The sequence below is a fragment of the Epinephelus fuscoguttatus genome, linkage group LG8 (assembly GCF_011397635.1).
Source record: "Epinephelus fuscoguttatus linkage group LG8, E.fuscoguttatus.final_Chr_v1".
NCBI lineage: Eukaryota > Metazoa > Chordata > Actinopteri > Perciformes > Serranidae > Epinephelus > Epinephelus fuscoguttatus.
In genome coordinates, this window is record NC_064759.1 from 12,487,022 (window position 1) to 12,511,186 (window position 24,165).

The 24,165-nt window shown below is 39.9% G+C and overlaps 2 protein-coding genes across 2 annotated transcripts in view; one reads left to right on the forward strand and one right to left on the reverse strand.

Annotated features, from left to right (window-relative positions):
- adam22 (ADAM metallopeptidase domain 22) overlaps positions 1–24,165 on the forward strand; it is a 106,884-nt gene that overhangs the window by 59,958 nt on the left and 22,761 nt on the right. The window contains exons 7-15 of the mRNA XM_049582812.1: positions 9,603–9,669; positions 9,767–9,843; positions 10,451–10,525; positions 10,781–10,852; positions 14,003–14,169; positions 14,250–14,334; positions 16,842–16,932; positions 17,025–17,076; positions 24,032–24,131. Of these exons, the coding sequence (XP_049438769.1) occupies positions 9,603–9,669; positions 9,767–9,843; positions 10,451–10,525; positions 10,781–10,852; positions 14,003–14,169; positions 14,250–14,334; positions 16,842–16,932; positions 17,025–17,076; positions 24,032–24,131 (786 nt within the window). The remainder of the gene's footprint in view (positions 1–9,602; positions 9,670–9,766; positions 9,844–10,450; positions 10,526–10,780; positions 10,853–14,002; positions 14,170–14,249; positions 14,335–16,841; positions 16,933–17,024; positions 17,077–24,031; positions 24,132–24,165) is intronic.
- cldn12 (claudin 12) lies at positions 1,866–7,304 on the reverse strand. Its single transcript, XM_049582814.1, has 3 exons — positions 7,138–7,304; positions 4,913–5,169; positions 1,866–4,819 (listed from the first exon to the last, which is right to left on the reverse strand). Exons 2-3 carry the CDS (start codon positions 5,129–5,131, stop codon positions 4,013–4,015), a joined length of 1,026 nt encoding a protein of 341 aa, XP_049438771.1. The 5' UTR covers positions 5,132–5,169; positions 7,138–7,304; the 3' UTR covers positions 1,866–4,012.

Genomic DNA, 24,165 nt, shown 5'->3' on the forward strand with positions numbered 1-24,165 from the left:
TCCTTGAGTCCAAGTGGATGTTTGTGCCAAATGTGAAGAAGTTCCCTCAAGGTGTTCTTGAGATATCGTGTTCATGAGAATGAGACAGAAATGGCCACAGTGACCTTGGCATTTGACCTCTAAAATCTAATTAGTTCATTGCTGGGTCCAAGTGGATGTTTGTGCCAAATTTGAGGAAGTTCCCTGAAGGGTTTCTTGAGAACTCACTTTTACAAGAATAAAACAGACGCAAGGTCACAGTGACCTTGACCTTTGACCACTAAAATTTAATAAGTTCATCATTGGGTCCAACGGGACAGTCATGCCAAATTTGAAAAAATCCCTCAAGGCATTCTTGAGATATCACGTTCACAAGAAAGGGACATACAGACAGATGGACAACTCGAAAACATAATGTCTCCGGCCACGGCTGTCGCAGGCACAGAGGCATAAAAACAGATAAGTTAAATCCCTACCCACAATATAATCATAAAAGCATGAAAAATAAAATCATCATCAACATCTAAGAGCACCACAGATAAAACACTAGCACCTGAAGGGAAATTAGCAGCAATATTAAAAGATCCTAGGTGTCATTTGCTCTGGGGATGCTGGGGACATGTCCCCACCACATTTTGAAATGGCCAATTTTGTCCCCATCACTTTTTAAGAACATCATTTGTTTAAAAAAAAAAAAAAAAGTTCTGGAAAAAAAAAAAAAAACACCAGGAAATGTTGACAAAGGCTTTGTACCAAACTGAACTGTACTGTACTGCTTGGTGGAAACGGGGCTTACATTATGTCACCTGCTGCCTTATTTTGTGTTTTACTTTACATAAATAAAGACATTTCCACCATTAATTGGTGCATAAGCATTTCACCCTTAAAGGTTAAACGTTTGCCTGAGCTGTCCTCTTATTGAATTTCATTGGTGTTGATGATCTTTGGTGGGTGATCCTGACAGCTACTGCTAAAGTCCACTTCTAATTCCCTGGATATGGAAACATTTAACTCCAAGTTGTTCATGTTACACCAGCAACCTGGGATAAACCTCACTCCTGTACACACTTTCATTGTTGTTACTGGAAATTAAACCTAATGATGTCGTGTCAACAGCGAATTTGAGCATGTAATTGTAAGCAATTACATTTTACAAGTCGTCTACCAATTACACTATCCAGTTCCAGTTTATCCAACATAGTGTTTGGGGCTTTTAATTTAATATGTTTGAGTTTTGGATTGCTGATGGGACAAACAAACTCAGCAATCGGCTCTGGGCAATGTTGTTATTTTGAAATTTTAATATATATATGAACCTCAGACTACCTAGAGAGCAGTATTTATACAAGTAGATATCCTTAAGTTGAATTGTGAGGGACATTTTCTGGCATTACAGAGTAAACAATCAATTGATTTATCCAACAATTGAAACGTGTTGTACGATATTACACAACCTTATGAATCTTGTTTTAACTTTGACGTTTGTCGCCTCAGGGCGTAATCCATGATGCAGATGTAAAACAAAGCCGTGGTATCACTGGTGCAAACTAGCATGTGAAAAATTTGGGTATCCCACAGCGCATCAAGTCATCGTGAAGGAATTACAAAAGGAAGTACAACATTTGACAGTGATACATCTCTGGGAAGCCAGAAACACTCACACCACTGATCTTCTCAAACAATTTATCAATTAAACTGTAAATATGTAGACGACCAGCTGAAACCCATCAGGAGCAGATGTGAGCCGACACTCTGTTCCACTTTGTAATTTCTGCTCTTCGTCTTTTGCCGGATAAATGAGAACGAACAAATTATTCGCATGGATTCTCTCAGTATAAACAAGACTGATTGTTATTGTTACCGCAGCACATAAACACGCACACACATACAGTGTGATTCATGTTTTATTAAAAACAAAAAACAGATGACAGCGTAGAAAAACATTTGACCTCAACATTGTAGAACGACATGATGAAGACTCAAAGAAATGTTGATCAGTGCTCATTAAGCAAAACATACAAAAGGCAGGATTTAAACTGTACGTTAAAGTTGGCTTAATCACAGTTACTACCACCACTGAACAGCGTCACACTTCCAGCTAAGTTGGCAAAATAATCAGCGGACATGTTGAGTGCAGATGGACAGCACTCTTATTCCTGTTAGTGTTCTAACATTACAATTCATACTTAATATTTAATTCCACATCTGTACGTTAAATTCAACAGCTAACAAAGTTCTTAGCGCCACTGTTTTCGACAATAACACTGAAGTACATGACAGTAAAGAATTAAGTAATAATAATATGTTAAGAAATACTCAAGGCTATGACGAAGTCAGTGAACAAAGACAAAGTAAACTGGCACAGTATTCACATAATTAGTGCATTAAAAACTTCAAGATGCTCTTCACAGGGCAACGTGACATAATTAACGATTCCTCTTGCGCAAAAATATTAACAGGTGAGTCAGTTAGTTTGTGTCCATTCAGAAGCACAGAAGATAAAGCTGAATGCAGTCAGTTTTAAGTTCAGTAGTGACGACAGAAGACTTTCATAGTGTAGGCTTTACAAAGGCAAAAGTGACAAGTGATTTGCAGGGTTCCTACAGCTTAAGGCCTTTTAAGACTTTTTTATGCTAGCCAGAATTAAATCTAAGACCAATGGTACAATAACCAAAACTGAAGTTAAAAAAAAAAAAAAAGAAAGATCCAACATAAGTTACTTAGAGTAAGTGGCAAATTTGCTGAAGTATTATTGTAACATGAAACATGGCTCTTTTGTCTTGTGGCAGAGACGAGGGGAGAACTGGGAAATACCTGGTGTTTGACAGCAGGTTTTCTTGGTGATCCCAGTTTCAGCCACGCTTCAAAATCTTGGTTAAATAGCTAATTATTGCTGAATTTGCACGTCCCCATGTCATCCAGGGAACGGTGACAGCTAGCTAGCAGACAGTGGAGCCTCTGCTCTGAGCATCTCGTCGATGTAAATGTTAATGCAAAAGATAGTGGCAATTATTTTGAGATTTTACAAAGTAACATCACAAAAAACCCAAATAATAAATTCCTTCTACCCATGTCTGTGCTTTTTTAAGACTTCTGAGATATTGATTTAAGACATTTTAAAACCAATTAAGGCCTTATTTTAAGATAAATTCATTCAATGCAGAGACTTTCTAAAGATCTGCAGGAACCCTGCATTTGAGTATGAATATAACATGTCCAACATTAACAAATGTAACAGAAAAAGAGAGAAGAATTTAGCTGACTCTTGCTTTTGGCAGCCATCATCAGGGCTTCTTTAAACTTAAGTCAAGAATTTATATTTAGTCACATGACAAATGCTAGGAACTATTTGCTTGTAGCTCGTAAGTTGGTCCACTGGACACTTGAGCACATCAGGAGCTATTGTTGGGTGGCTGTGGCTCACTTTTCAGATCAGCAGTTTGATCCCTCAAGTATCCTTGAGCAAGATACTGAACCCCGAATTGCTCCTGGTGGCTGTTCCATCGGTGTGCGAGTGTGTTAAAAACTGAGTAGCAGGTGGCACCTTCTGTGGTAGCTTCAGCCACTAGTGTATGAATGTGTGTGTGAATATGACTCGTAGTGTCACATAAGACTAGTTGGAAGACTAGAAAGGCCCTATACAAGTGCAAGTCCATTTACCATTTGTTTAGTGGTCCTTCTCTGTTGGTAAAACAGTAATAAAAGGTTAGTTAGTTGTGGTGTCTTTCAGTGTTTTTGGCTGGAAAATTATTTATTTTCTTCCCTTTCTACAATACTGAGCTAAATACAGTGTTGTTTGCACCAGTGATTTCGTGATTTTCATTTTTAAGAAAACCTCATCCTTCATACAGTAACCCCAGGGTTCTTTTGATTGGGATTCACTTTCAATTATCAGCAATTTACAGACCTGAACTGACTGACTAAATCACTCTTGGGGCTGTAAATAGCTCTTAATGTTATTCATTTTTATCTATCATATTATATTAGTTTAATCAGTGGTGAACTTTAAGGAGGTTCAACGTGCTGCTTACTGTCACTGTGTCAGCACGGGAATGTCGATCTCTATGGCAGACATCCGTGAGCGGGAGGAGTAGCGGTGGCCTGTGTAGCTGGATGCGTAGCCCTGAGATGGAGCGTAGCTCTGCGACGGTGCGTAACTCTGAGAGGGTGCATAGCTGTAAGCCTGAGCTCCTCCCACCTCTGAACCATACCCATCAGGAGCGGAAACCTGAGACATGTACACCTGTGGGGCTGCAGGGGCAACCACACTTTGCGCGTAGCCTTGGGAGGTCACATAATGCTGGGGGTCGATCACTGTGGGTGGAAAGGTCTGTGGTGGGAAGGGCTGAGGACCGTAAACTGGGGAAGGAGGATATCCGTTGGCAGTGAGAGGCTGGGTGGACAGAGAGGTAGTCATGGAGGGCAGCGGCAACCAGAAGGGCGAAGGCAACTTTTTACACATGCAGTACCACATGAACATCAGCAGGGCGGCCAGCATCAGTCCTCCAGAGCAGCCTATAGCTACATACACGGCAAAACCATCTGAGAAAATTTTGTCGTATTTGATGTTCATTTCCTTGGTGCGGAACAGGAACCACACTGAGGGTGCGATGGCGATAGCTCCACCCAGGAACAGGAACATCCCGGCCACCAGGTGACAGCCTGCATTGTTGACCAAAAATCTGATAGTTTTAATGTCCGGTTCAGGCTTGTCTGAGCAGCAGCAGGTCTTACACATTCCTGCCATGCACAGCAGCAAGGCGATAGAGCCGAACAGCAGGCCTGTAGGCAGACAGAACTGCAGGAGCCGCAGATCCAGCTGGTCTACTTTTGAGTACCACTGAAAACACGAGAAGACATGATTACTGTGAGGACAATTTAGGACAGAAAGAAAAAAAAACAAAGCAGAGGAGAGCATTTTGCAAAGTAATACCTCTGAATCATAGTAGTAACATCCTGAATAGCCATCCTGTTTCACACATTTAGCCCACAGCCCGTCATACACGCTGATATTCTTGGCATTACGATTGAAGGTGATGAGTCTTGTTATACGCCACTGTGGGATTAACGTTGCCACAGCGATCCCTCCCACAGACACAAAGGCAATGATGAAGGCAAATGCGTTGGTGGCATGGATGTCCCGGCACGACATGGTGGTGCTGACAGGAACTGAGGCCAAGAGGAAAGTTCCTGTTTGAAATCAGAAGTCAGACAGAGAGAAGTGGCTGGTCAATGCAGTGGAGAGCCCTGGGGTCATAACGTGACTACAGTAAATAGTTTTCCTGTACACAGAACTCCTAATCACATAAAAAAAGCATGGTTATACAAGCATCTCCAAATGTCCCCATTACTACTGAAGTAAGCTAACTGTGCCACAGTCTGACCTAACTATGGGCAACCCCCCTGTATTCCTATTCACCACAGTGTAGTTGACCCAGTATCTACCGTCCTCGAGAAACAATGCTCTCATTTCATTTGCAAACAAAGTGGGAACGACTCGGGTGCTGGTGTTGCGGGGCAGGACTGTCTATACTGCAGTGCATTACATAGACTGTACAGCTAAACAAAGAGCAATTGAATTAGATGCTTGAGGTTTCTTTATGTGACAGCATGCACTGACTGGCTGTGTGAAAACTTCATCTTTAGAAACTTCTATGTGCCTTTATATCATCACATCTAGATATGTGCATTTTGTTGTACTTGGACTAAAGCCCAACGACTATGTATCAGCTTTGCACAAACTCAAAGAGACAAGATCATAGCAGCTATAGCTTCTCTTGACTTGTTAGTTCACTAGAGTTGATTTAAGATGTACTGATTATGTTTTAAGCACTTCATGGGCTGGCTACTTGCTCTTTTAATGAATTGCTGGTCCCATTCAAACTACAGTGAAGGCCCAGGCTGTTTATAAAATACACCCTGGTGTAAAACTAAAGGTGAGCAGGCTTTTGCAAGTAGGACTTTTCCAATCTGGAGCTCCCTGTCTGACGATCTGAGTCTGCAACATCTTTTAACTCAGTGGTTCACAACTGGTCCTGCCACAGTGTCCAGATTTCTCCTCAGTCACCGGTTCGAGGTCCACACAGTTAGATATAAACAGCGTCTTACTTGCATTTGGTTAGTTCGATGTCTCTGTCAGGTAGCTGTCCATTAGTCACTAACTCTACAGCAACAAACAGCACTTCAAACCAAAAACTCTGTGTCAGAAATGAACTGTACTTCAAATTTCAATATGTTTTTTACAAACTTGACACGATCTTGAGCCTCTTGCGGTCCATACATAATGGACCCACGACCCACTTTTGGACCACGACCACTAATTGGGAACCACAGCGTTAAATGATTATCACACTAATTTAAAAAGCCTCTTTTTGATGCTTGCCCCAACTTGTATGTGTCCAGTTTTCACACGTCTTATCTTTTTCATTGGTTTATTTCACTTCTCACTCACATTATTATTCAATTTTGTTTTATTTTTTTGTTATTCTAAGTTGTCTGATGTTATTTAATTGCAGTCCCAGGATGTTTTCATCTTAATTCACACACGTAATATACCTTGTTACTTATTACCTTTTTTAAATGCGGTCATAATGGTGAGAATAAGTGACTAAACTACATTAGTAGAGTTCAATCATGACTGCATCATCCCACTGAAACTGTCTGATGACACACTGACTGAGATCATGACAGTGTAATTATACAAACATCTGATATTGCAGTGTACTGAAAAACAATCTTGCTGTTGACTTCACACCTTAACCGAGTAATAACAGGTATTTCAGAAGCTGTTATTACATTCAGCAGCTTGCTAGATGACGCCTGTCTGAGTAGTTTCACCAGTTAGCTTAGCCAACTTGGAGTTAACTTACATTAGGCTAGCTCTTTTAGCTAACTGGAAACACATATAACCTTATTAACAGCTGCGTGTGTCGATACTTGTTTTGTTCGCTAAAATCTACCGTCAACATGTGAAATAATGAAAGCGAAATGTGTACGAGTAGGCGGACTAATTAGTATTTAACGCTAACGTCGGTTCGTTAAATTAGCCAACTAGCTAGCTGGCAGCTAACAAGTTAGCATTACAACAACCTGTTGCGTTCAGACTTCCTCACTGTGAAGCTCAAACACGTCAACTACATTAAAAACAGACCACAATACCTTGTATTTACAGCAGGTTGATCGTGTTTAGATCGAAGGCGGTGTCATTTCAGCACTCCTTTACACACTTGATCCACACCACAGCAGAGCCGTTTGACTGGAGTACAGTAAACAGGATGTGGCCTGACAATGAAGTGGGATGGTCTGCCCTCAGTGTTGTCTCACAGGTGCTTAACGTATGCCTGCAGGCTGTGCATTAAAATCACAGGGTTGTTAAAATTAAATCAAATTAGGGACTGTTTGTTACTTGCAAGGGGGCAAGGAGGTGGTGCAAAAATGGAGGCATGTCAAATCATTTTTAAGCACTGGAGAGGGACTTTTTTTTTTTTTAAATTTTGGCTTCAGGGATGGGCATACAAATTTAAGTGACTCTATTTTGTATTTATTTTAACGTCAATTTAAAAAAAAAGAAAAGAAAAATATAAAAAAAGTTATGGTCATGATTACAATGAAAGCATTTGACAAGCCAGACTTCTGGCGTCAGTTCTACTGAAGTCACACTTTAGCCCATGATATCTTTTTTTGTGTCAACCTTTACTGAAAATTCTTTCCACCAGATTAAAAAACATACAGTACGTGGTGCTTACTGACTTTTTTTTTTTTTTTTTTAAATCTTATTATGCACATTGTTGTTATTGGTCTCCAAACAGATGATGGCTCTGTCCAGCAGCTGCATCTCAGCCTTGAGTTAAAGTGTGATTTGCAGTGTCTGCCCCATTGCCTCAAACTAGAACTGGCACCAAAGTCTGGCTCCTCAAATGCTATCACTGTCGTCATGACTGGTCCTTCTTTTATGTTTTCCTTGAAAAAAAAAACAAGCATGCTTTAAAAAAGAAACTTGAAAAGCATGGTTTGGAAGGTGTGTTTTCTTTAAAAATTGCCAAAATTACACCTTTAATCATAGCCAAAAACTGTAAAAACAGAAATTTTTGATAGATTTTCACATTTCTAACGCTCCTTGGACACATCATGTGTGAGAAACACTTCTGTCAAAAAAAACAAGACCAAGTCTGAATTTAGAATAGTGATATTTCATCAGAATCACTTTTATTCTGTCTCTCATTTAAAATTCAGCATGCACGACAAGAGTGAAACTCCAAAGATTTTGTCTTCATCCTTTGACTTTAACCTTCAAACACTAAAGGGTAAATTTAAAAAAAATGTAATGATTATTTTATGGTGGAGGGAGGGTTTCCGTCAGTCACTCTGGGAGGCTCAAGGAAAAATATTTGTAGCTTCGAAGAGGGTAAAAAAAAAATATCCAAAAACACCCCAGCCACCCCTCTCCTCTGATAAATAAAGAACAGCCCCTTAAAAATAGATAAAACAATCAGGCAGACAAAAATAGCACAAGAGCATATGTAAAAAAATTCAACTGTCCAAAAATAGATTCAAAACATTAAGATAGATCCTTAAACTGTAAATTGCAAAACATATAAGTTGGTCTGCTATTGACAGACAGGTACAGTAGTGGAAAAGTATTTCTTAAGGTTGCAGAGGTCAACTAATATTTTGTCCAAACCCTCTTTAATGTTTGGTTTTCATAGCAACCACATGATCGTATGTGTTCCTGTGGTTTCTGTCCAATTAGCCTGTCCGCTTTCCTGAGTTTGACACATGTAAATATAGCTTTGTGAGCGTGGGTGCTACAAAATTGACAGTTCACCTAATCAGCATACAGGTCAGCAATATTGGACAGAATGAAATAAACAGCATCGATTTATAGTTAAGTTTAGGCAATCTGATTACAGCAGCTTGACGCCTGCCTGCATATTATCTTTGATTCCAATTTATCTTTCAACTATCATATCAGTAATGTAGTTCAGTCCTGTTTTAATCATCGTCAAGTGGTTTAAAAAATCAGAACATTTTTAATATGCTCTGATTTGGAGAAAGTTATTCATGCCTTTCTTTCCTCTAGAACTGAACACTGCAATTCACTCTTTACTTGCCTGAACAATAGAGCACACTTAACCCCTCAGACTGTACAAAACACTGCAGGGAGACTGTTAACTGGATCAAACAAAAGACATCACATTACCGCTATTTTAGTGACCCCACACTGGCTCCCTTCTGATGTCAGGATTGATTTTAAGGTTCTGCTCATTACTTTTAAAGCACTACACGGCATAGCTCACATATGTGACCTTTTATGCCCCTGTCTACCTGCATGTAATCTCACATTGTTCGAGAAAAATCTACTGACAGTCCCTCGATTTAGACGTATAACTAAAGGAGATTGTGCGTTTGCTGTCAGGGCCTCAAAACTCTGGAACAGTCTCCCTGATGAAACTCATCTTGTAACCTCACTGACACATGACACTTGCTTTTCTGTAATTTTCCTTGATACGGTTTGTGATTGTTGTATTAGTTTGTGTAATTTGTGAAGATCTTGGTAACACTTTTGTGAAAGTTGATGAAGTTATTACGATGAACTTCTGAACTCTGCGTTTTGTGTCTTGCAGGGAGATGTCGGCATTCACATGATATATAAATCTGCAGGGCACGAGGGGTTAAATGATCTCCTCAATGGTAAGATGATGATTGAAGACATGAGGAGGAATTTAATGTTTGATTAACATTCATAAAAAGTAGTAAAACATCATATGTTGAATGTCCTGTTTCCTAGGTGATCTTCCAGAGCCACCGTTTCCCAGCCCTCCATTTCCCGGGTCCAAAGTTGTTCACAGGAGAAAAAAGAGACAGGTATGACTCCTCTGTTTTTTGGAAAATCATCATCCTTCACAGAGCGACGCTAATGGACTCATGTTGGCTTCACTTTATGATGTGCACACGCTTGTCTGTGTGACCGTGAGACAGAGGGATAATTATGCACTGGATGCTTTTTGTCCAAGCCCAATGATTACGGTGTTTCTCCACTCGTATGTTTTATGTAAATTCACAGAGCCAAAGAGAGAACACTGTTTCCTCACTCTCCTCCCACACAGCAGCTCTCCACCCCTCTCTCTCCTCTTCTTATTCTTTTTCATGAAATATTTACCTTGTGAGTAGAGGCTGCGTTCTCGTCTTTTCTCAGACACAGTCAGATGTCTGCAGCTGTCGGTCCCTCAGCCCTCAGAGCAGCTCTCATCTTTATTTGGAAAACAGACAAACCTGGTCGAGCTTTGCAAAGTTCACCCTTATTGATTTGTCGTCTTTTCTTTTCTCAGTGACGCATGAGACATGAGTTGATCTTTGTGTTTGCTGTGTGTGCTTTTCTGAAATTGTCCTTGATGTTGAAAAGTTTTAGGTTTAAGGAAAGCTGAAAAAAGGTGTCTGACTGTCTGTCACAAACTGTGTTCTTTCTTCTCAGGCTCCACGTGCGTCACACAGTGTAGAGGATGAGACCAAATACATTGAATTGATGGTGATCAATGACCATTTAATGGTAGGTAGATATGTTATGATGCTGTAAAATTAATAATTACATAACTCCAAATACTACTTAGGCAGTTTTGATCCAAAATCCACTTGGCTGAAATGTTTTAGACACAATAAATGTGATATTTGGAGCAAATAAAGTGTGCAGACGCTGGTTTCTTTTAACATTCAAATGGCTTAAAATTAATCTGTTCCAGATTATGAATCCCGCGTTTATGTGTTTCCTCTCCATCCCTCTGTTTCCCTCTCTCCCTCTCTTCAGTACAAGAAGCATCGGCTTTCCGTGGGGCACACGAATAACTATGCTAAGTCAGTGGTCAATATGGCTGACATGGTAAGAATTGTATTGATCCTCTTCTTGGAAAGCTTGCCACAAGCACTCCCAGGTATTGGAGCTGAGCGAACATTGCACTGATTTCTCATTTAACCAACCTCACTCTCTACATTTAAAACCTCTCCTGCTGGCCCATAATGTGCTGCGTGTGGCCATTAACCAGCCAGTCATGAGTTTTTCAAAGGACTGAAGCAGCAGTGGCATCTCAACAGTACTGAGGCAGACATTTCAATGTTTCATTATTTGTAGCCACGTCTGTTTGCTGTGCTACTGAAATCTGACCTGCCACGGGGTCATGTCTGTCATCTGATAGGCTGGCGAAGCCGGGGAAAGGTCATGCTTTTTGTCGTGTCCTTGAAGAGGATCGTATGAAGCAGACTCTATTTGGGACGTACACATTGATTTCCGTGTGCGACTATAGTTGTCCTGTTTTCCCCCAGTGTACGCCACAGCACCACAGCACTGAGGCCACATTCACAGCACAGGGTGTCTGCAGGTCCTAAAAAAGCATAAAATATTAGGCATTAAAAGTAATTTAATAGTCCTAATTTTGAATTTGTGGTGTCTTCATTTCCACAAACCTTATATCTAATTTAATTTATCAGTCTTTTTATTTCTTTTTGTCAAAAAGATATATGGTATATGATATTCATACCTACATTTTCATGTGTTTATAATCACCTGAAAGTCAGATTCTTTGTGTTTTCGCTACCTTACAGTAAGATGTTTATATCTACAAACGGAGCGGTTCCTCCTCCACAGAGTATGCCATGTTGTTTCTACAGTAGCCCAAAAGGGACAAACCAAACAATGGCTCTAGAAAAGGCCATTCACATTTGTATCTAGACTACTGTAGTTCTCCTACATGCTTGGCGCACAGGAAGTTTCAGTTCTACAGCCTCACCACTAGATGGCACTAAGTCCTACACAGTAAACCTTTAAATTTGGTTAAAAATTACCTCGAAAAGTGTTGGAGCGCGGTAGACACCCTGACAGTGGCGTTAGACATGATAAATATTCCAGCAATTACTCATAAGTACAGTGCGCATACAGAAAATTAACATTTTATAGGTTGTAGTCAGTTAAATGTGTCCTTGTTTGGCAAGAGTTCTCACAGTTACAGTCCCTTTCCCACACTGTTGTCCAACAACTGCAGAGTATCCCGTGCAGGAAACTTCCGTCCCCATGGATACTAATAGACACAGTGCTCATTCCCAAAATTTGATGTGTGTGAAGGGGTGTGAAAAAAATCTTAACTCAAAGTCCGATTTCCAGCTTTTTCAACCACATCGCACGGATCTAATCTGCTCAGTTGTCATCTCATAACATGAGCCTTGAGTAAGAATATTTTTGTCAGACTACTATTTCAAAAATCAAAAATGAATTTAAAAATACATCTAGCTTGGGATAAAAGTAATGTTGTTGTAATAATGTTTCTCTATGTGATATCAAATCCACTGTGAGGAGATAGTGTTAGAATCATGTTGCTATAAATTTCAAATTTTAATTCAGTTTATTTCCAACTGGGATTTTTACACACAAGGAATTTGCTTTGGTGTATTGGTGCAAAACATAAACATAGCAAAAGAAAATGAAATTGCAGAACATACATATAAGAATGAAGTTATAATTAGAATATGTACAGTAAAATAATATATACAGACATTTCTATTTATATGTGTCACTGAAATAATGTATATGTAAGATGTTTTCTCCATCACTCACACTGGGATATTTCCAGCTCCAGTTTGGGCCTCTAATATATTACCTTTACTTTTAAGTCACAGAGCCAAGCATCTGATTTTCTGAAAAATGAGTACCTGGCAGTATTTGGAAAAACCCAGTAAATTGTTTAACAACCGTTACTGCTGCTCTGGAGCTATTTCCAGAATCCAAAAAGATTTTCAACCTGTTTCCTAAGTTGTGACTATATTTCCAAATCTGTGTAGCTGAGAGTGACATATATCATTGCTCTCTCTGTAAAATATAACATTTTGGAAAGAAGAATCAATATGTAACTGATAACAAACGTTACACTTTTGGTTCTCATTGTACAGACTGAGTGAGGACGTGTCATTTCTAGTAACCGTATTTGTTAAGTTAAAGAAACAGAGGATGTTAGAAGCCTCTGGAAATACCTTTAGAATTAACCTACCTTTAGTAATAGGTGTTAAAGGTACAGTGTGTACTATCAGGGGCATTTATTGGAATCTAGCAGTGAGGATTACACATTGCCCAGCTGACGTTAAGAAAATCTGTGTTTTTCTGACGCTGCTTGTCACAGAGGGGCTGCTAACTACAATAGCTGATGCGTAAACACTAATGGCCCCATCTACAGCTAGTGTTTAGTTTCTCCTTTCTGGGCTGCTGTAGAAACATTGCAGTGCAGCATGGCAATCTCCATTACCAAGGACCCGCTCCCTATGCAGATATAAACGATTCATTCTAAGGTAACAAAAACACAACAGTTCCCATTTTCAGGTGATTATACACTAAAGAAAACATACCTATCATATAATATATCATTTCTGTCAATATATCCCCGTAAATCCTACACACTGGACCTTTAAGTGACCTTTTGGTTATTTCAAAGACCATCGGTTATTCATTTTTCTAAGAACTGTGTGCTTTGTGATTCAGATGTATGGAGACACAAACCAGAGTGGCTCTTAATGTGCACAAACCGAGGTGGAGCAGACAGAAGTGTTCAGGGCCAGATATGGATTGAACCACGCATACATCACTGACCACTTCCTCTCTGCTGTCAGCTCTGTCTTGAGACTATTGGCATTCAGCTTAAACAAAGAGGCTTAGCTCTCGCCCTCTCCTCCAGTGTTTGTGCGGCCAGGTACCCCAGCAGATTTCCATCTTATGCAAGCAAACATTATTATTTGCCAGTTTGCTCCCTGTGTGTCCTTCAGACTGTCACCCTCACTGACTCCGTGTAGCCGTCTGTAATGTGCAGCTGTCTGATGTACGATTCACACTGATCACTCTGACCGCTGCTGTTTAAACAGACAGCTGGAGATGTTGATGAAAATGAAGCACGCCTGTCAGTTTTAATATCCATCAGGCCATGTCATTATGTTTCTTTTTGAGTTTATGACTTTCACAATTTTACTGATTTTAAATCTACTTTTACTTCCCCAGATTTTCAAGGAACAGCTCAATACCCGGATTGTGCTGGTCGCCATGGAAACGTGGTCAGCCGACAACAAGTTCAACATCGACGACGACCCCATGGTGACGCTGAGGGAGTTCATGAAGTACAGGAAAGACTTCATCAAGGAGAAATGTGACTCCGTTCACCTGTTCTCGTAAGTCAGAACATTTAAAAGGATTTTATTGTGCACTCGTCGTCTTTTTTATTTAACACATAACTTTTTTTTCCTTTCAGAGGGAATCGTTTCCACAGCAGCTGGGGAGGAGCGTCCTATATGGGAGGAGTTTGCTCCTTGACTAAAGGAGGGGGAGTCAATGAGGTGAGTCTCAAAACACAAATTACAGGGTCCCAAAAACTCAAAAATAGTTCAGTTCACTTTTCATTGGACAGAGGATTTAGACAACAGGGAGTACAGTCATGTTGCTAGTGAATCTTCAACTCTACACTGAACACCACCAGCTATTATATGAGGCATATTGACATTTTCTACAAGTTACTATTGTGCATTTATTCCTGTTATGTAGGCCCTACTGCAGTTTCAGTTTTACAGCCATTTGGGCACAGGGTTCCTACACAGGAAAGACAAGTATGGAGTTTAGTTTTAGTTATTTCCAGGTCTGGGTAAGTTTGGAAAAAGGAAAAGAGAGTATAAAAAAAATAATACTGTCTTTCCAAACTAATTGCCCATGTTCTGTTTTCTAAAATACAAAATTTCTCAAGGCCGCAAGTGCCTTATTACAGAACCAAATCTGGGCATCCGTGACCAGATTAGTTCGGATGAAAATGCTGCAGTATCTTTAATTTGCATCAATATATAGCATCACAAATAACCAAATATTAAACTTGTCTGAACATGTATGAGTCAGGCAGTGATGTCCTTATCAGAAGGTAACGTTTATGGCTCTGTTCATCTTGTTTCCATGGACACAGTGAAAAAACAAGGCTGCACAGATGCTGAGAAAATAAAATCACTGAACTTTCTTTTTCACTTTTTTCAACAAATTTTTGGTTCTTATTCATAGGACACTAAAAATATGCAGGGAATAATGATGTAATAGTATTTATTCAATCTGTGAAAGGAAAATATTACAAGTATAAGTAGCACTGGTTAGTTTACTTCCTCTTTGGGCGGGGACGTCTGACAGTCCAGTCTTTGACATCGTCAAAGTTTCTGTGCAGGAGTATGGACTGAATGACCACAATGTGTAAATGCTGAGGGCTGGCGGTTTGTTCTCTGTTAAATATGGTCTGAAAAGCCTATAGAGAGGTCTGGAAGTTTGAAATGGAAAATCAGTGGGAACCCTGCAGGAAAAGCAGGGTAGTTTTATTCATAAAGCATGTTTTTGGGCAATATATCGACATTATATCGATATTGTCATATGAGACTAGATATTGTGTTACATTTCAGATATGGTAAGTGTTGTCTTTTCCTGGTTTTAAAGGCTGCATTACAGTAAAGTGATGTAATTTTCTGAACTTTCCAGGCTGTTACAGCTGTTTTATTGTTTGCCTTTACCCACTTAGGGCCGTTTCATAGTCAACACACGCAACGTGAGCAAGCGATGCAAGCGACACACTTCCTTTCATAGTTAATCCATTGAACGCAAGCGACGCAGGCGACACTTATAATGCAATACATCACTCGTACAATAGGGGGAAGCAGAGTCACTGGTACGTTCCAGCTAGCTAGTACTGCTATTTTATCAGAGTGCACTAGAACTGTCATATAAATGGGGGTGTGCCCGTACGAGTTTGCAAAGTTTTTCCTCCTCGCCCACCATACTTCATACCTGCTTCTTCTGTGAATAACAAAAAGTATGTCGTAAATACTCAGAGTATTTCAAGTACGTCGCTTGCATTATCACCCCGCTGGCAATTCATGGTATTACATGCATCGCTGCATCACGAATCAAAAAAAAATGGACAACGCATTTTGAGACGTAAGCATGCGTCATGGCGGCCAACGCGTCTTGATGTGTCCCAATGCGTTCGCGTCTGCGTGCCTTTGCGTCGACTATGAAACTGCCCTTAGAACTACTCAATTCAAAGTTAAAACAACATAATCCAAAAGAACAGTCAAAACAATACAATTTAAGGAGCAAAATAAAAGATAAATGTTAATAAACTTAAAGATTTATAATGATAATACAATGATAATAAGACCTTGGGTTTAAAAACATTTAGTTAAAGGTATACTATGCAGGATTGTCAGTTACTCTTTGTTAACATCGCCATATCTGCATATTTTTTCTTTGATGCCTGCTGCTTATAGTCTGGCACCTGGTTTCTACCTTTTTGTAAAGCCTGACGTCACGTGAGCACTTAGGGACTACATACCCATTAATGTCCTGAGCACCGAGAATATAAAGAAAGTAAGGTAATACAGGCAGAGTACAGAGTCTCTGCAGAAAAATTCACTGTCACACACCTCTAGTGGGTTGTAAGTGATAATTAAGAGGGGTTACTTCTGTATGAGTCTATATATTGTGTTTTTAGAAAAATCCCACACAGCATACCTTTGTATACCTCAGTGCTGGAGAACAATAAGGTTTCAGTCTGGATTTAAAAACTGCAGTGGACGAGGGCATTCCTGACCGACTGTATCCATGGCTGTGCTGCCTAATGACTAAAAGCTCCTTCTCCTTTCAGTTTCTGTTCCACTTTATAAATTAATCAAGTTATGTTTTTCCTTTTGAGGGGGAAACCTTTGTAAGCTCCTTTGTAACACAACTTATTTTTTATAGACGTATCTGATATTCTATTTATTGTCTCCTGCTGTTTTTTTTTTTTCTCCCGGCTCTCTGTGCGTCTCTGTCTCCTCATCAGTACGGGAAAACAGATGAGATGGCCATAACCCTCGCTCAGTCTCTTGGACAGAACATTGGTATCTTCTCTGACAAGAAGAGGATCCTCAATGGTACAAAGTTAAACCTTAATGTATTTCCGTCCATTTTATAAACCTCCTGTGTGTGCCATGGGAACATTTTTATGTGTGTGGGTTTTTTCTAGGCGAGTGCAAGTGTGACGATCGTTGGTCGGGCTGTATCATGGATGATGTTGGGTAAGTTACTGAAACACAACATTCCCTCTTCATGTCATAACCTTAAAGCCACAACAGAGACAGGCAACAGTTTCCACCCCAGAAAAAAACATTTATGATCGAAACATAGATGGATAAATCTGTGTTTTATCAGTCTTTCCAGACAAATTTTAATCACAACATCAGAGCTGGATACAACACTGCACTGTGGCTTTAATGCTAACATCACACTTAGCTAAGAAATATGCACATTTCTTTACTCAAGAATTTGTTTCCCATTTTAAATGGATGGGTATTCTCACCAAAGAGTTAAATGAAATATAACATATTAGTAGTTAAAGTTCACGGGCTCATCTTGCCATGGACAAATTCTGATTGATTGTGGACACTTTTGTTTAGAATTTGAACTTGAATACATTCTCCTATTTATGTCAAAGCAATTAAAAGTTAATTACACTTTATAATCTTTATTGTACATCCAAGGGTCCATGTACGATATTAAATATAAATGTTGAGCTACCATCTACCAGAGTTAGCTAGAGCATATTTTCATCCTAAGTCCAGAGGCCTGGACTACAAAGCAGGATTTTGGGTTAGCGAGGTAGCCTTAGAGTTAACCTGGGTTTTCAGTACAATGAAGCTGGTTTACTTTTTACCGGTATAAATCACAAGTCACAATCACAATCACAAGTGACATAAGTCACTTAAGCTGACAGAGGATCGGATCACATCCTGTCAATACTCTGACCACTGACCAATCAGATCACTGGAAAAAATGATCCCGACACGGACAAAAGTCCTGAGTGACAGCTAAAAAGAGTGCTTATTTTTATAGGATCATTTAATTGTTTCAGGCTCTCTGTTTCCACCCTGGTTTTAAAACAAAGCTTCTAACAAACAGAGAGATCGTTCACGACACTGAGCACATTTTAGATACATTATATATATATATATATATATATATATATATATATATATATATATATATATATATGTGTGTGTGTGTGTGTGTGTTAAAGATATTTTTTAGGGGGTTTTGCCCTTGATCGATGGGGCAATTGTTGGCATTGGGGGGCGGCTTGCAGCGTGGGGCCCCAGGCTGGGGTCAAGCCCGCAAGGACAGGGCCTTTTTTGTACATGGAGTGCCTGCTCTACCAGGTGAGCTAATGGGTACCCCATTGTAGCTGCATTTTAAATTGTGCAGAGTTTATTTATTCCTGAACTGATATCTGACAGCCTTGTGATAATAAATACAACATTTCAGTTAGATAGACCTCATCAGTCATTGACTACTTTTCCACTCTTTACTTCAGTAACAGAAACAGTCTGGAATTACTTTGACTTTTTGTTTTTATGTAACATATTCAGAGTAGTTTCTTCATCATCTAACTAAACAGCAAAAAATACTCACTCGATGCTTTAGTAATTTATAATAATACTGACATGTATTTTAAGCCTCTGCCTTATTTTAACATTTGGAAATGATTTCTACATCTTCTCTGTCTGTTATAAAGGTTATCGTTTACAGTTCACTCTGATGAATGTGACATTTTGCTGTCCCATAATCACAGCAGCCAATCAGTATCACTTTTTCATCGCATAGAAGTATTTCAGTCATGGTTCTGATGATGTTGCTCGTAATTAAGAACCCCGCCACTGTCACATGAACACGCTCATGGCTGGATAAGAAAACCTAAAGTTAACTGATAACCAGCTTCGTGTTACCGGTTAACCAGGTGGCCAGTGTTAGAGATTATTTTGGGGGTTTCTATGCCTTTATTGGACAGCACAGATTAAGCACGAAGGGGGGAGAGAGGGGGGGATGGCATGCAACAAAAGGCTGTTAGGAATGGAATCCTGGAATCGAGCCTGCAGCCGCTGCGGCAAGGACTTTGCCTTTGTACATGGATGCCAGCTCTATCCACTGAGCCACTGGGTGTCCCCAAACCAAAAGATATTCTGGGTATGTTGAACTTGCTTTGTAGTACAGACCTCTGGCCACAACATACACACAGTGACAGAGCAGCACTTAACAAACTAACATGACACATAATACAAAGTTACACACAGTAATACATTAAAGACACACATTTGGGTCTCTAAAATTTAATCAAAATATTAATTTATCAGTGTAATTATGCAGATGTCACCATTTCCACCCACTGCAGTGTTATTGTAGTTTGATAAGTCACCACTAGGTGTCAGCCTGTGTGTATTTTCCATATGGCTTGTTTATATAACTTCACTGGGCTCCTCTCAGCAGTAGTGTTATATAATCTGTTGCTTGCTAAGATTAGAACGTAGGTGATGAATCAGTCTGTGTATGTCTTGTGTTTCCAGTTTCATGCAAAAATCATGACAGTGTTTGTCTTAAAATGCGTTTGTGCACATGTGCAGTGTGTATACTGTACAGGCCTGCTGTGAGCACACGGATGAGATTGTGTTGTGTCTGTAAAAGCCTCTGCTATGTGTGTGTGTGTATGTGTGTGTATATATACTCCTCTTCTTAAATACTTCTCGCGTTCCCCCTCTATCCCGAATGGGACAGCAGGTGAGCAGAAGCTTGGCTAGAACGTTGCCTGTGCTGTTTTGAACCAACCGGCTGCCTCGGAGGGGTTGTCAGTCACCACAACCTTTCCCATCTCATCCGACAGCACTACAGCCGCTGTGGCCCCAGCTTCTCTTTTTTATTCAAATGATATGAACAAATACAGTTGGATGTCCTTTTATCACACACTAACTGTATTTTTCATCATCATTTTGTACAATGTCACATGTACCTCATGTGTATTCTTCAGTTTCTGGATGTCACCGGCTGATCAGCCAAGAAAATTTTATTGATTTGATTATTCAAATTACTGATAGGCTCCTCCTCCCTCCTGCCCTTTGAAAGTCTGAAAGGACTTTTCATCTGTTCTTTTTGTCCATTTCTAACCGATTGATACAGTCTGCAATGTCATTCTCATCTTAGGCCAATATTTGACTCCCTCATTTCCCTGTAACAGCAGTGCACTGCCCTAACACTCCCCGCCCAGGTTCTGCTCTATTGACTTACCATGATAAACTTGCTATAATGTCACATGACAGAGGACAGGTGACTCTGTGCTCTTATAAGCTTGTCACCTATCAATGGACCTGGCCCATTTCTGTATTCTCTAAAATAAAGTCAATGGTATTTCAGACGCTTGTATTCAATGAGCAACCTCAGTCATGTCCATTGACGGACCTTTCTTTTTATTCCTCAGCACCTGCATGTCTGATCAACCTAACTTGACTACTACTAACTGCTCTCACGTTTCTCACAGGGTTTAGCTACCGTGTGTGTTCGTATGTGTGTGAGAGCTGATTTCTGTGTTCACATATATGTATGTACATATGAACAGAAGTGTAATGCATTCACTTGAGAGAGAGAGGATATCAATGAGGTTACTATTGTATTATATTGTGAAACATCCAGTGTGTAGGATTCAGTGACATCTAGTGGTAAGGTTGCAGACTGCAGCCAACTGAAACTTCTCCTGTGTGCCAAGCGTGCAGCATTCAGGCCCTGGTAGCTTGAGGACCACATACAGCCTGCCAAAGCTTCCCCTCAGACCCACAGAATATAATTAAATTCATAACATTTGAGGAGGAAAACATATGTTAAGGTAATTTATATTACCATTTTTTTTCTTCTTACGTTGCAGCAACCCAAAAAACAATTGAGATGGAGATAATTTTATTAGAAATGATATACCAACCCACAATTTGCGTTTTACCCATGGGTACTTTATAAATCCATTTGTTTGCTTGATATTAGCTTATCATTGACCCACAGCCTGCTAGAAGGATTCCAGTAAGATTACTAGAAAATATTACTAGTTATTAACCTTTAATAACTTAAAGAAACATTGAATGCAACAGTCCACCTTCCACCTTCCCCCCCACCCCCCACACCTCAATTTTGTTTAATATACTTTTCTCATTAAAATAAGTTTATTATATTATGTAAGAATTATCAATTAAAGCCGCAAGCAGCGATGAACAAGCCCTCACACCTCTGCGCAACTCTGGGTTGCTGTCATTTGACATCTTGCCAGGGTCACACGGTTCGACAAAAACTAAAGCTTTAAGCAACTTTTAATGTCCAAGGTCTTAAGATGGTATAGACAAAATTTCAGTTGGATCAAATCTGTAGAAGGAGTGCGTTGAAGTACGACCCCTGGAAATGGCCAAAAAATGCACAAAATGAGACAGACAAAGACAAGACAAAACTCGAGGCAAAGCGAGGGTCTATATAGGAGATGCTTTTGAACGGTGGAGATGGTTGAAAGTGGAGAAGAATTTGAAATCGGATGTCGAAGTGGCTACTCTTCTCCTCGACAGGTAAGCTTGAGCCAAAGTTGGCTAACTAGCATCATAGCTAGTTTTTACTCATTTTTGATCATACATTGTAGCCCATGCGCAGGTGGGTCATCAACCCGACTGATTTTTTGAGAAACAAACGTTAGCAGCACGGCAAGCAGCACTAGAAGTGTCCCGGTACATAGCATTAGCAGCTGGCTCCTCCTCTGCTGTATCCCGGCAGCAGCGTTAGCAGCAGAGAAGCCGGACTTGCTCAAACGGTCCACTGGAAAACCGAAGATCAAGGATGCGGTGACGTGGCCCTGCCACGACAGCCACCTGTGGGCAAAAAAATCAGCCTCCAGCGTGCCGCTGTCCAGCAACCTCGAATCTGTAGGGGAGGACGGGCGGACACGACTCGCGGCAGTATTTAGAATTTGAGTGCAGTTACCGTTTTGGCCACATTCTTACATACGGCGCCTTTAAAAAAAATCAAGCATCCTTTGCCCCTGAAAAACAACTTCTTCTTTCATGGCAAATAATGTGACACCATGGCCACCGCCACCGCATTTGATCACACTTCATTTCTAAGTATCATCAAAGTCTTAGGACTTTTTTTTAGGGCTGAACGAATTTGAGGTAGGTCTGATTAACCAGCTAGACGGACATTAGAATATAAAAATTGTCATTTCCTGTTGCCAGTAGGTGGCGCTATGAGTGTTATTCAAAATTCCTCTGTAGATGTCTTCGGGCCCCGTCTGTCATCATATGTGTGAAATTATGATAAGGTATGACTTTGTGGAGTGAAGCTCGTGGAAGAGGACCCGCTCTGTCTTTACATGTAGATGTAAGTGGCTCATGCTAAGGCAACGATTCTTATTTTCCAGCGATTATACAGTAAAGAAAACACATTTAGGAATATTATATTAAATCTCTGCCAACATATCTCGCTAAATCGTATGCAATGAACCTTTAATTCTGAAAAACAGAGCAGATTTTTTTTTCTCAAGTGAATGCATTCCACTTCTGTACATATGCACATATTATTTGAATATGCATTATTGTCTTGTTGCAGAATTGTTTTCTATCTGTTTTGCAGCTTATAAGTTACTGATATTTCCTTTGTTATCTTCTCGTGAAAGAATTGATTTTACCAGGAACAAACCAGGGTAAAATATGACTTATAAAGGGTGTCACAAAAAGTAGATATCCTCGTATTTAATTATTAAAAAAGGACATTATTCACTCTGAAATATACTGTAACAATGACATACTGTACAGACAAGTGAATGATTGTGGTTCAGACACCGCCATACCTCCTAACAGCCACTAGGGGGATACACTGACTGTGAATGACTGAGGATGTTAGTGAATCCTTTTCTGGATACATGAAATATAGACACTACAGGCCAATAATACAGTAGTATCTGTGTTTTATGTGCTGTGAAATGAAAAGTCTGTATATGGCTGAATAATAATGTTAGTCCACATGGTAAAAACTGCACTCCTCCTAATGACCGGTGACTCATTAAAGCACGTCTCATCTTCGTTTCACTGTTGAAAAGGTGATAAACACTACAAGATTTTGACAAGATTAAGCACTGGTGCAAATTTAGAAATCAAAGATGCAAAACTCTGCGATAGCTGGAACATCTTTAAACCTGATTAGTTCAGGAAGCCTACCTGAAATATTGTAGTGTGCTTCATCCATCATCAAAGCGTCATTACTGGCTCCTTATACAGCCATTCTCACTGTGGGTGGCTTCGTTTAGCCACATTTCATATCAAATAACGACAACCTCTCACAGCCCCAGACTGTCTGTTATTGCATTGTCTCCTGTGCTGGTCCTGATGAGCAGTAGAGGCACTCTAGTTAAACATATGCCAGCAGCATAATCAGCATTAAGTGCAGCAGAAGATGTTAGTATTTAAGTGCTACTCAGGTTTGGGTCGATGTACTTAAAAGCATCAGGATGAACACGGGACATTTGATTGTAATAGATTTACTCATGTACTTTAGATGTTGATTGGGCTTCAGGTCACTGTGTCCTCAAGATGCATATATTTATATTTTTACTGTAAGTGAATTAAATCACACAAAGTATTTCAGAGCTGACGAGCTTGCTTCCTGTTCTGAATATCTCACGAAAATTTGATGTGATCATTTTAGTATCTCATGATGATGCAATAACTGCTCAAAAGTGAATCATCCAAATTATTCAAATCCATTTCCAGGGCAATTTCATAAACGCATCTTAGAATCCATTTACATCCTACACATACTGTCTCTCCATATGATCCTCACACTCTTAGCTCTACTGTATGTCTACCTCCATGTTGTAGTAAGGATCTCCTCCGAACTGTGAGTATGGTAAACCTGTGGTAAAACCTGAAATATTCTTGGTACAATATAAGAAATACGAACTTCATTAAATATGACAAACCTGCTATGGCATTGTGTGTTGAAGTGAAATTAAATGTGAGGTATGAAAAGTTTGTTTGGGTAGAAAATTAAGTGTTTTGTCCTGTAATGTGTGTTTCTGGGGAGCAAGCCCCTCTTCTCTCCCAGTATTATCTGAGGATGCTGTGCTGTATGCTATGTCTGTACTGTATCCACGGTAACAGCGTACTATGCTGCGGTTGTGTTGAACAGTTTCTACCTGCCCAAGAGGTTCTCCGACTGCAACATGGAGGAGTACCATAACTTTCTGAACAGCGGAGGAGGAGCCTGTCTGTTCAACAAACCTCTGAAGGTATGTCACACTGACACACACAGTATATGCATGC

Coding starts and splice junctions, on each gene's coding strand:
- cldn12 (XM_049582814.1), bottom strand. CDS start 5,131: ATGTCGTGCCGGGACATCCATGCCACCAACGCATTTGCCTTCATCATT. Junction 4,820..4,912: donor GTTACTACTATGATTCAGAG/GTATTACTTTGC, acceptor TCGTGTTTTCAG/TGGTACTCAAAAGTAGACCA.